The sequence below is a fragment of the Cyprinus carpio genome, chromosome B15, assembly GCF_018340385.1.
Source record: "Cyprinus carpio isolate SPL01 chromosome B15, ASM1834038v1, whole genome shotgun sequence".
Taxonomy (NCBI): Eukaryota; Metazoa; Chordata; class Actinopteri; order Cypriniformes; family Cyprinidae; genus Cyprinus; species Cyprinus carpio.
In genome coordinates this window covers 21,230,825-21,243,250 of record NC_056611.1, presented here as the reverse complement: position 1 = coordinate 21,243,250, position 12,426 = coordinate 21,230,825, and the positions used below count along the sequence as shown (strand labels likewise).

Below are 12,426 nucleotides of genomic sequence, written 5' to 3'. Positions count from 1 at the left end.
GCCAAGGTTAATAGACCAATAATTGCTCTATTCCCATAAATATTTTTTTTATGATTCCAAGAACTGAAATAAGCAGACATAACTAATGTAATATGACAATTGATTACTGCTTTGAAAAAAAAAAGGTTTGTCTAGATTTAGAGATGGTGTCAAAAAGTGACAATGGCTCTCACACAAAGTCTAAACACACACACACACACACACACACACACACACACACACACACACACACACACACATATATATATATTGGCATCTGAATACACAAAAAACGTAACATCACAATTGTAATCGCACAATAAACTGAACATTGTTCCATGACTGACATCTTTAATGCTTTCTTTACCTGGCCATTTATAGTATCATAATTATACGCATACAGTCTTTTTGCATCACCTTGTCAAAGTCAATTCAAAAACCCTAGACAAGTGCAAAGCAGAGGTATGACTAGAATGTGAACATCAGATGTCACTCACATCTTATCTGAAAAATCTTGCTGAACTTACATGACACGGTGCAAACAATGTGAGATAATCAAAAATGAGTGAACTTTCTACTATGAGAATATAGCGTCTTGTAGGAACTTGGCCCATCTAAATGTTTACATCAGTCACATCATTACAGAACTTAAACATTTATATATTTTCTACATAATACCTGAAAACGAGTGAGTTTGTGCGGCCAAATCCGAGCACCAAAGACTCTGTGATCTCAATGCTTTCTGAACGCATCAGAGGGACCAACTGCTTCAGAAGCCAGGCCACAGACGGGGTGCCGAGGATCTAAAGAATAAGATGTTAATCAATGATTCCATCAAGTCAATAAATGACTGACTGGGGCGTATGACTGTAGACATGACTGGTACGTGATGCATAAGAAGCCCCACCCACCTTGTTGTCATAGTTGCTGTTGCTGTCTGTACTGGGAGTGATTATCTCAGGGGTGGAAGCTCGAAGATGCCCGGGGCTCATGATGCTGGGTTTGGCCACACCAAAACACAGAATCAGATAGTTTCTCCAGAGAGAAACATAGGTGTCTGCTGAACCAGCCGAGCTTGTCTTCTTGGCGTTAACTGGGTTGCTAAGAGATGAAAACATTTGAAAGAATTGACTGATGTAAAGTGAAAAATAAGCAAACAGCTAAATATTGAATAAATAAAATGGTTTTGGACCAAAAAAGTTTGGTGTCAGTTGTATTTTTTAACATTTTTGGATGCCCGTTTCCACCACCGAATAAAAAACTAAAAGGTAATTGCAACTTTCAGGTAATTGCGAGTTTTTAAAAAAAGGTAATTGCGAGTTTTTAATTTTTCTCGCAATTGGGAGTTTACACCTCGCAATTCTGACTTTCTCAGATGATATGAACTCACAGTTGATTATAAACCTGCAATTGCAAGAAAGAAACTCAGAATTGCGAGATATAAACTCGCAATTCTGAGAACATATCAGTCTCTTATCCGCCTCAGAACTGGACTTAACCTTGCAATTATAAACAACACATATTACAAAAAGTCAAAATTGTGAGTTAAAAAACTCGCAATTACCTTTTTATTTTTTATTCAGTTGGCAGAAACAGGCTTCCATACCTTAGCTCAACTAATCTGCATTTATTTGATGAAAAATACCATTAAACGCTCATATTGTGAAATGTTACTGCAATTTAAAACTTCTATTTTTTATTTCAATATATTTTAAACTATAATTTAAAAGTTAATTTTTTTTTTTAAATGTTTTTTAATTCTAATAATATGCTGATTTAGTGCTTAAGAAAATATAATATAATCAATGCTACAAACAGGTGCTGATTAATATTTTTTGGAGACTATTGTGGAGACGACTGTTTTTCAAGTTTTCTAATGAAGATGAAGTTCCAAAAGAACACCATTTACTAGAAATAGAACTCTTTTGTAACATAAACAATGTCTTTTCTGTCACTTCTGATCAATTTAATACATTTTGTTCATTACTGACCCAAAACATTTGATCGACTTATTAATATTATATTAATTTGAAATTTTGCTGAGTTATCATGTATTATGAATGTACTGTACATAAAAAGAAGAGTAACCCAAATAGAACTGTACAGAGTCTGCTATCAGAAGCAGAACCACTTAAACAAGTGCAGTATTATAAAAAAAAAGTGGCTATGGGAGGCCATTAAAAGCTTAAACTTAAAGATAGAGATAGAGTAGATGCTTAAAACGCTCCTTCTGCACTTTAAGGTTAAAGCCTGGTCAACTAGATGTAAATGCTTACATAACCTATACCAGGCTGCCACAATAATTAAAGCGACAATGCAGACCAATCAAACCACTGACCACTCAATGATACATATATAGATGTAGGAGAAAGTTTGAAGGTCAAATAAACCCTTAAACAGTAAATATTTTATCCATCCCTCACCTGGGCTCAAGTAAAGGCATGAGGAGCTGCAGGCGGGTGAAGGCGTAGGGCCAAGCGTAGCTGAGCGCTGTGGGACAGTGCTTAGGCAGGTACTCCTGTCTCAGAAGGCTGAAGAGGCACAGAGCCCAGGGTTCCTTTAGAGACTGTGCTAAGATCCACACACGAGACGGGCTCCGCACGTCATAATGGCTGCCGACCAGAGATCCGTTCCACTCCACCAGCCACTGCAGGTCTGCATGCTGCCCAGCAGGGAGGGACGCCTGCGGGGAAGTGGAAGGGAAGAGATCATAGTGGCCACTTATAGAGAACTCAACAGTGAAATGAAAGAAAACTGGTTGAATAACAAGATATTTCGATGAGTTTTGGAGAATTACATACAAAACACAAAATGGATTTTTGTTAAATTTAGTTCTTTAATGTGCCAATTTAAGTATTGATATCTAGTATCTATGTGATTCGACATCGTTTAAGTCATCACCTAATGCACTAAACTTCAAGCTCAGAGAAGTAAAACAGACTTTCTTATAAACTCAGAACAGAAGACACTTTGTAGAAGTCCTCCGAGACTCACATGTGAGTGAAACCGCAAAGGACCGAACTGAGAGGCACTCACCGAGTCAGCTACCGCCACGTGGGCAAAGCTCTCGAGCACCACTGGGCTCAGCTGGTCCAGTACATCTATCATGGGCCTTTCATCTTCCTGTGCAGAAAAAAACATAAATGATATGACGGAATGATGATTGAATGAATACCATATTCCACCATAAATGAGTGGATGTATCTTAAGGCCTATATCTGATCAAGTCAGGCTCCAAGTGGCCCTTACCTCTGTCTGCCCCATGGTGAGGAAGATTTGGCGGACCTCTCGGAGGATGGACACAGCTACTTTGCGCGTGCCTGTCTGGCAGGAGCACAGCAGCACTAAAGCGAGACCCTCAACAGCATGCAGGACTGTGGAGTGAGGCGTCCGTTCAGCAGGCAGCCTGGTGCCAGAGCTACTCTGTAACAACTAAAGTACACAAACATATATTATATTATATTATATTATATTATATTATATTATATTATATTATATTATATTATATTATATTATATTGTTTATGTTGTATAATACATTTTATTTTACAATATATGTTTAATTGTATTTCCTTTTTTTTATTTTATATTATACATTTTATTTTATTTTTAATTTGTTCTCCACAAGAAACAACTTAGATATTACAGATATTATCTTCTTATTTGACACTGAAACAAATTTTTCTTGGCACATACTTCAGTGGAGCAGATCTTTGATGTGTCCAGAGTCTTGCTGGTCATGATAAGGGCTAGTTTCCACTGTGTAAGCAACTGAAGCAGTAGTTTAAGTGAGGAGTCCAGCAGGGTTTGGTGTGTGTCCTGAATCTCTCGAAGCAGGAAGCTGCAATAGCCCAGGAGCACTTCCTCTCGCCAATCTGAGAAATCTACCAGCAGACTCTGCAGGGAATTCTGGGCTACAAGACGCAGTTCATCATCCATATGGATGGTTAACCTGGCAGTTAAAAGACAGAAAAACATGAATACAGTGGACATAAATATATATATATATTACAAGAATTATTAGATGACATTAAAAGAGTCATTAGATGATATTAAAAGACACAGTGCAAAAAAAAAAAAAAAAAAAAATTAATTAACTGTTATTTGAAATTTTTACCAATCTGTGACGCTATCCTTCAAACCACTAGGTTATACCCATTTTTTAGAAAGAAAAGTTTTTAATAATGCAAAACATAATAAAATGTAGTATGACCACTTATTCTTTTATATATTTTGAAAAGTACAAGTTAATTTGTTATGCTGAATGATGATGGACCATTATTTCACCCATATTTTGACTTTTTTTTTTGAAACATAAAAATAGACACTTTACCTGCATTTGTTTTCTACGTATATAAAAGTATTATTTTAGTATCACTGATATTATTTCAATATTATTTTTATTTTAGTTAAGGTTTTAGGTATTTTGTTGAGTTTTGTCATATTTATATATTTTTTTCAAATACGTCTATATAGTTTTTATTCATTTTTATTTCAGTTTTAGTTGTAGTTATTTTAGTACTTCAGGTTAAACTATAAGAAAAAAAAATAATGCCTTGACATCTAACTGAAATAAAAACAATTTATTTTCTTTTATTTCAGTTTCATGTTTATATTATTTAACGTAGAAAAAATGTTGTTTAATGGTTTTAGTTGTAATTTTAGTAACTTGATGTGTGTGTGTTCCTAAAATGTTCCTATACATATATCAAAATAGTATGCACCAATCCTCATAAATAATCTGCATACTTTCCGTGATCTTCCATTACAAAGCAGAAGTTCCTCCAGTTTCAGTGGAGGAAGTTCACAGAGAGATCAACTTTACGCTGAACTCGCTGGCTGATTTAATGGCTTGAACAAGAAGAATTAAGTCTGATTAGACCAGCCCTGACTCAGATTGCACTGGGACATCCTATTCAAGCTGGGGGCTGGGAGGGATCACATTACTGAAGCTTTCGGGAAACCTAACCATTGGGCAATTTGTCACAGCAAATGCTTCCTACTTCCTACTTAGTTCCTACACGCCCATTCATGCATCGAACATATACACACACTTACCGTGCCAAAAGGTCTACGAGCTCTGATTTGGACATGCCATCGGGAAGGATGCGTGGAATGGCGGCCATGCATGTCCTAAAGAGGTCAATCTTGGGTTTCCTCTCACCCCTGTCAGTACAGAGAGAGGTCACATAAGCTCAAACTTTGAACTGACAAGCTCAAACTTAGTTGGATTTGGGTTGATGGGTGACAGGTGTGTGCACAGAATCAGATACACCAGATGAAAGATAATTGGACAGAGACAGTGTTGTGTGTGACATACGTAATCATATCCTCGGGTTCCTTATTCAGCATTTGTGCATTACTCAGCATCATACAGCGGCCAACCTCCTTATCCAAATGTCTGAGGATGTGGTCTAAAGCTTTCCTCACTTGGGGGTAATAGAGGGACATTCCTGATGGTTGAAATGATGCAAAACATAAAAGACTTGCATGTTCTTTAATAGTAACAGAGTTTAATGAGAATAGACCTGTTTAATGAGAATAGACCTCAATATGATCAAGACCTTGTTGTGTTTTCCCAAAATGCTAGTTAATGTTGCATTATTAGCATTGGACTAAAACTTGCTGACTTTGCTCACAACTCAGTTTATTATTATTGTTTTATTTTTTTCCCCACATTTTTACACTTGGTGTTCTCAGTCAAAAATGACCAGTCTATAGAAAATTGCTTGTAAATTTCTTGCTATGCTATTTTTTTTACCTTCTTTCTCACACTTTTTTTTTTGGTTCAATCTTTACCTTTTTCTAATAGCACTAGGGTTGCAAAAAGGCAAAAAAAAAAATTCTGAAACCTTCCAGAAGTTTTCGAAACTCTCTGGGATTTTTTGGAAATTTTATTTTCAAAAGTTTTTTTTTTTTTTTTTTTTTTGGAATTTTCCACCCCATTGCAACCCTAATAAACACAGATTTTGTATTTCATTCTGGAGCTGACTGATCACAGGCCTTATCGGTCTGAGATTATGCACCTCAGTTTGTCAAAATTTTCCACAAAAAGTGTATGGATTTCATTGCATTAGAAACCAAAGTGAATTGGAAACAAAATACAAAATACATTGCATTATAAACAGCAAAAAAAAAACATCTTAATTTTTGTTATAGAATTTAAATTACATGATTAAAAAGTTTTCATGTTTTCATAATCATTCTTGCATTAATATTAGTCATACAAAATAGCACTGAATAGTAAATTCGGAATATATATCTATTGTTTTACAATTTAAATGTTTTTTATTGCAAAATGTTTTGCTTGAAAATGCCTGTGCTGTTCATAAAAAGCCACTTTTTTATTTTGTTACTCAGTGCAAAAAACATTCATACGCTGACAGTTTAGTCCCATAAACAGCCTTTAATTTTTTTTAAATTATTCCTCTACAAGTACAACAGATGAACTCACCTATGACTTTGACCTCATCTTCAGTCAGAGGCTTGCTTAGAAATGTCTTTTTGACTCGTAGTGTGTTTCCAGAAGGGAGCGTTGCCCCTGTGTTCGGCATTGGGGGATCCCCATCTTTCTGCTGCAGCTTGTCAGCAATAACCAGGAATGCTCTGAGACCTATATTCATTCTCTACAGAACAAGAAATCAAGATATGAGTGCCATAACAATGAAATAAAGCTACTACATCTATTGTAATTTGACAATACACTACCTCCGGATTAAGACTAAAGGCTTTTGCAGGTTTCCCAACACACAGTAGGTCAAAAATGACTTCTTTCATTGCAAAGTCAAGTCTTTCCTGTAAGATAAAAAGAATGAGGAAATACAACAATGCGGTATGCAAAATGTTAATATTTTAACACATGCTGCATCAGGAAGACTAAATATGAGTAGTCTTGCAAATGAATAACGGGAATCTAGCTGTAATTGCATATTTGTTTTGGCAGCAACTCTAAATCCTTTGTCCTTAGACACATGCTCTGTTTTCACAACAAACAAGAATTAGGTCTTTAGATTAGAATTAGATTTTAATTGAGGGTTTTAGTTTTAGATCTGTTTGTCATTTAATCGCAGACTTACCTGTGCAATAAACTGGATAATCTTAACAAATATATTGAGTGGCATGTCTTTAGGAACTACGCTGCGGGATCCTTTAGGGAACAGGGTCATCACGACAGAGTTCAGGCGCCTGTTGGGACAAGATCACAGTGTTTACCGATAACAAGTTTAGAATCTGGCACGGACATATACAAAAAGAAGGTCAAAGCATAGTGACACAGAAAGTTTGTTATAATTAGCATTCCATTAAAGTGGCAGACCTGAACCCAGCTTATTTTTGACATTTTATTTTTAAGCGAGGTTTGTCCACTTTGGGCTTATTCACAGTGGTTGCAAACTCCAAAGTCACAGTTTGGTATGTGGTATGCAAAGCCAAGGTTTCTGATATTTATGACTTGTTGCTATAATGCAATACATCTCTCTGAATAAATCACAAGAACTGCTAGCTGACCCAACACCAGTTTTCCAGCCTAATTTGAGCATTTTATGATCCTTGTGGTTCCAGAACTAACCTCCCCTCCCATGCTTTAGATATTTAATATGCCTTCTTAAATAAGTTTGGAGAGTTAAATTAATGTTTTTGAAAGAAGTATCTTATGCTCAACAAGGCTGAATTTACATGATCAAAAATACAGTAAAATAGTAATAATTATTAACACAGTCCTTCAGAAATCATTATAATATGCTGATTTAGTGTTTTATTATTATCAATGTTTGAAACAGTTGTGCTGATTAATATTTTTCAGGAAACAAAAATTCATTCTTTGATGAATAGAATGTAAAAAAAAAGCAAAATTTATTTTCATAATTGAAATAAAAAAAAATGCCAAGTACCATTTCATATTATTTTTTAGGGAGCATACTGCTATTTGAAATCTGTACTGTTCCTTAAAGCATACTGTTTTACATATAGTCATTTTTTAGTATGTACTTAGTTTTTAGTTTGTACTATGGTACGCTGTTCACAAAGCCCACGGTTCAAAAACTATCACCACAACTTCCCCTTCTGGTGTTGAAATCCTCTAAGGGCATGTACACCCTTTCCCAAACAACGTCAACCATTTATTACATTAATTCCAATCGATCTATTATGGATTAGCTGCATAAGACATCTACACTTGTTCAATGTTCATTTCTAGCCCTGAAGATCAAATATGGGTGTGTATATGGTTTCGTCTGCCAAGCTTTTGATTCCCAGTGGACGATCTTGGCGTTCCAACACCCATCACCCATGACCACCAGCCTCCCTTTTGGTTCTCTCCTTTCTCCACCCATTTCTGGCAGCACTGTCAGTAATTACCCCTCCGACTGAGGCACGATGACTGTAATGGATTGCTTGTTTACTCACTGCCACTGAGAAGGGCTGAGGGGTGCGGTCACACCCCGGGTTCATTGGACTGATGGCCATAGGAGGGGTAGGGTACTGACTTGTTTTAATTTTTTGTTTTTTTCAGCCATTTAGAACTCCACCAAGAAAGTTGAGATGGGCCATATTATGTAAAATCAGTTTACTGTGAACCTTGTCTCTGGGGGTCTCAGATGGGTATTTTAGTAGTGGCTTTAAATACATGGTTCAATACAAGTAGCCGCAGACCATGGCTGTGCTTACCCCTGTGTCGCAGTGTTGCTCTCGCATTTGATGCGAATCATGTAGACCCACAGAAGTCGGTAGAGGGACTCTAGTGCTACCCGTGCCATTTTAGGGTCCTTGCTCTGTAATGATGAAGTTTATGTAGTGAGAAATCCAGTTAGTGATTTTGAGTTGAATAAATAAACTGCATACTGTACCTTCAGATTGGACAGGCAGTTGTTGAGGAAGACATGCCATCTGTTGAGGAAGAACTGTTTTTGGCTGACACACAGCAGACATGTCACTAGTGGGTACAGAGCCTAAAAAAACAGAGAGAAGGGTACATAGTACCGTCAAAAAGTATGAAACACTATATCTTATGAATTCTAGACTGACCAGTGAATGCTTCTTTCTTGTTGAAAGGTCCAAGGTGGTATCATACAAGCTCTCCACAAAATTCCTTAAACAAGGAACATTCACCTCATTCTTGACAGCCTATTAAAGAACGGAAAGACAATAATAATGAGGATCAAAATGTTTCTACCAAAATAAGGATTAAAAAGGGTGATATATGGCTATATACGTTATTAAAACAATTACTTGACCAACAGGTCAAATACAATGATGTGTGAGTGGTTCGCAATGTTCAAAACATATGTAAATAAATAGCATCCAATTTGCAGAGTGTTGACAGATCTTTAAAACATTTCTCTAACCGCTGCTACAGGAACTAGAATTTCTACAAAGAGTCCAGCCAAAGCATGTTTGATGTCTTTGTCCTTCACTTCCAGGAAATACTGTGCACACTCCTGTAACAGAAAGGAGCATAGCATAGAGAAAAACTGTTAGCCTTCACATTCTTGAGAGCTAATATCATTGAGCTTATCACTATAGCCTTATCTAAGTCATTCAGTATAAATGTATTTAAATGAAATATAATAAATTAAATATTAAACAAATGAGCAAAAAAATAAATAAAAAGGCTACAGTACAAATGTATGCTTTGTGAAATGTCTTAATAGTCTACATTTACCTGCATGAACTGAAAGGAGGCTTCAAACTCCTCTACAGGATACATTTTCACTCGGAAGAACTTCACGCCCATGATGAGGCTGATGGTGCTTTGGACCACGTATGGGCTCTGCTCCTTCTGACGGAGCTCCTTCAGCTCACTCATGAACCTCTTTTTAACAGCAGGAAATCTACAAAAAAAAATTATGATGGACAGATAAATCACCAGCTTGAGGGCAAGCGTTATTCTTCACAAGCACTTACAATGAGAAATCGAGTTGATCATATGTTAGATGAAACCTTTTAGACCTTTTAAGATTTTACTCATTTCTATGACGTCACAGTTTTACAAAAGCAACATTTCTGGAAAATCAAAATCAATTAAAATAACACAGCACTGGTGCCCCTGCCCTCTCACAAGTCTTGCCCTCAAGCTGTCTAATAAGACAACCAGAGGCCTGGTAACATCACTTGAGCAAGCAAGCAAACACCAACAGACAACAGTTTCCCAGAATATTTCACCCAGGCGGAAACAAAAGAAATGCACAGAGGCAACTATTTTGCAACAGACGCAGTTGTTTTGTAGAGTACCACACAGATTATAGGAATGACACTTATGAATAGAGGATGCTAAGCATTCAGACCACTTGAAAGCTATGTGCTTCTGAAGATTTAGAAACACAAAGGCTGATTTCCAGACCTAGTATGTTTTCTGCACATTTAAAAAAGCACAGTTCAACACTGCTAAACAAAAATTGTTGGATTGAGTTCTTACTTTGCTTGTGCTAAGACTCCGATAACCTCTGCATATAGATCAGCTACAATGTGCATGTTGGCAATGTTGGGTCCATTATACCTAGTCATAAAAAGAAATGTAAACAGTAAAGCAGATGTATGAATTTATATGAATGTATACATTATACTAAATGTATCCAATATAGGAAAAAGTCTCTTACCCCTCTTTATATCTGAAGTGCTTAAAAGTCAAATTAATGACTTCATGGACCAAACCATCCACAAATGGGTGGAGGGGCATCTGGCCAAAAACACAAACAGTATTACATTTTATAATTTGGTTTTGATTGGCCAATTATGGCTTTCTGTGATTTCAAATACCTTTGTATAATAACCACTAAACTGTGTAACTCTTCTAAGCCTTAATCTATGGATAAATTTGCCATTTGGTTGCCAAAGGAAACAAAACCCAATTCGCTATAAAATTTGAAGCTGATTGGGACAATTCTGATTGTCTGGCAAGGCAAAAACCACCATAGATCCTTGGTGATGATCCACAGGCAAACTTGTACTTTGTACAAACTCGTACAATCAGAGTGTGTGTTACCTGTTTGAGAACCTCTATGAGGACCAGAGAGAAGATGAAGTCTATGGCTAGGTCTCTCCTCTCCAGCAGATAATCTTTCTGCTGCTCATCACTGGGAAAGAGAGAATGTAAACAGATTATGTAAGCCAGTTTCACTAAAATATAATTTCTCAATGATGAAATGGAGTTTTGCACTCCAGCTACAGGAAGCAGAAGTCACATAAGCATCTGAGTCACTCAACACCCACTTGGCTATCTGATGTCACTGGGCTATTCTGGCACTATCCAGTTAAGACAAAAGTCATCAGGCCAAGTGACAAAATTGCATCACAGTCCCACAGAAAGATGTTTTTAAAATATATTTTTGAAAGAAATCAATACTTTTATTCAGCAAAGGATGCGTTAAAGTGATCAAAATTCATAGTAAAGACATTTACTATATTGTTACAAAAGATTCCTACTTTAAATAAATGCTGAAAAATCCTAAAATGTCTAAAATATGAATAAAAATATATGGCTCAGAACTCCAACTGTGAACCGTTAAACTGCCTGCCGTTATTCAGAAAAATCCCCCAGGTGCCACAAATTCTTTGGTTTTGCAGCATTTTTGTGTATTTGAACCCTTTCCAACAATGACTGTATGATTTTGAGATCCATCTTTTCACACTGAGGACAACTCAGGGACTCATATGCAACTATTACAGAAGTTTCAAACGCTCAATGATGCTCCAAAAGGAAAAAAAAACAATGCATTAAGAGCCGGGGGGTGAAAACTTTTTGAATTTGAAGATCAGGGTTAATTTGTTGTTAATTTAACTTTGTCTTCTGGGAAACATGTAGCCTCTGAAGGGCAAAAAAAAAAAATTATATATATATATATATATAATATATATATATATAATATATATATATATATATATATATATATATATATATAAATATATATATATATATATATATATATATATATATATATATATATATATATTATATATATATATATATATATATATATATATATAGGCAAAATAAGAAAAATGTACATATCTTCATTCTGTTCAAAAGTTTTCACCCCCCGACTATTAATGCATTGTTTTTCCTTCTGGAGTATCATGACTGTTTGACCCTTCTGTAATAGTTGCATATGAGGCAGATTTGCATTAATTAACTCTATTACGCATAATTAACTATATCAAACTGTATTACACTTAAATGATCAGCCTTATCTAAGCGATACAAACGGGACTCACTTTTTGGACTTTGTATTTGAACGTGGTCGGTACTCATGGGATTCATCATCAGCTCCATTCTGTCTTTTGTACCAGTCAAACAGGGTTCGCAAGATAGATGGTAGGCAATACTCGGCCAGGGAACTCATTGTGCTGATCAACTGAAAAAAAGAGAGCATGTATTAATCTCCACATAAACAAGCTAAAAATGCACCTAGTGTTTAATACTGTATGTAGGCCATGTATTTCCTGGTGCATATTC

General features: G+C 35.9%; 1 protein-coding gene across 6 annotated transcripts in view; it reads right to left on the bottom strand.

Moving 5' to 3' along the window:
* The window catches only part of LOC109090521 (protein furry homolog), a 53,962-nt gene that overhangs the window by 26,947 nt on the left and 14,589 nt on the right, over positions 1 to 12,426 (bottom strand). For all 6 annotated transcript variants that reach the window (XM_042739760.1, XM_042739766.1, XM_042739764.1 and 3 more), the window contains exons 4-23: positions 12,186 to 12,325; positions 10,957 to 11,047; positions 10,571 to 10,650; positions 10,390 to 10,470; positions 9,637 to 9,805; positions 9,320 to 9,412; positions 9,000 to 9,098; positions 8,822 to 8,923; positions 8,643 to 8,746; positions 7,055 to 7,163; positions 6,687 to 6,773; positions 6,433 to 6,604; positions 5,299 to 5,431; positions 5,037 to 5,144; positions 3,675 to 3,930; positions 3,229 to 3,411; positions 3,016 to 3,102; positions 2,403 to 2,662; positions 891 to 1,080; positions 658 to 782 (exon numbers count right to left, since the gene is read on the bottom strand). In XM_042739760.1, coding sequence (XP_042595694.1) covers positions 658 to 782; positions 891 to 1,080; positions 2,403 to 2,662; positions 3,016 to 3,102; positions 3,229 to 3,411; positions 3,675 to 3,930; positions 5,037 to 5,144; positions 5,299 to 5,431; positions 6,433 to 6,604; positions 6,687 to 6,773; positions 7,055 to 7,163; positions 8,643 to 8,746; positions 8,822 to 8,923; positions 9,000 to 9,098; positions 9,320 to 9,412; positions 9,637 to 9,805; positions 10,390 to 10,470; positions 10,571 to 10,650; positions 10,957 to 11,047; positions 12,186 to 12,325 — 2,669 coding nt within the window. The remainder of the gene's footprint in view (positions 1 to 657; positions 783 to 890; positions 1,081 to 2,402; positions 2,663 to 3,015; positions 3,103 to 3,228; positions 3,412 to 3,674; positions 3,931 to 5,036; positions 5,145 to 5,298; positions 5,432 to 6,432; positions 6,605 to 6,686; positions 6,774 to 7,054; positions 7,164 to 8,642; positions 8,747 to 8,821; positions 8,924 to 8,999; positions 9,099 to 9,319; positions 9,413 to 9,636; positions 9,806 to 10,389; positions 10,471 to 10,570; positions 10,651 to 10,956; positions 11,048 to 12,185; positions 12,326 to 12,426) is intronic.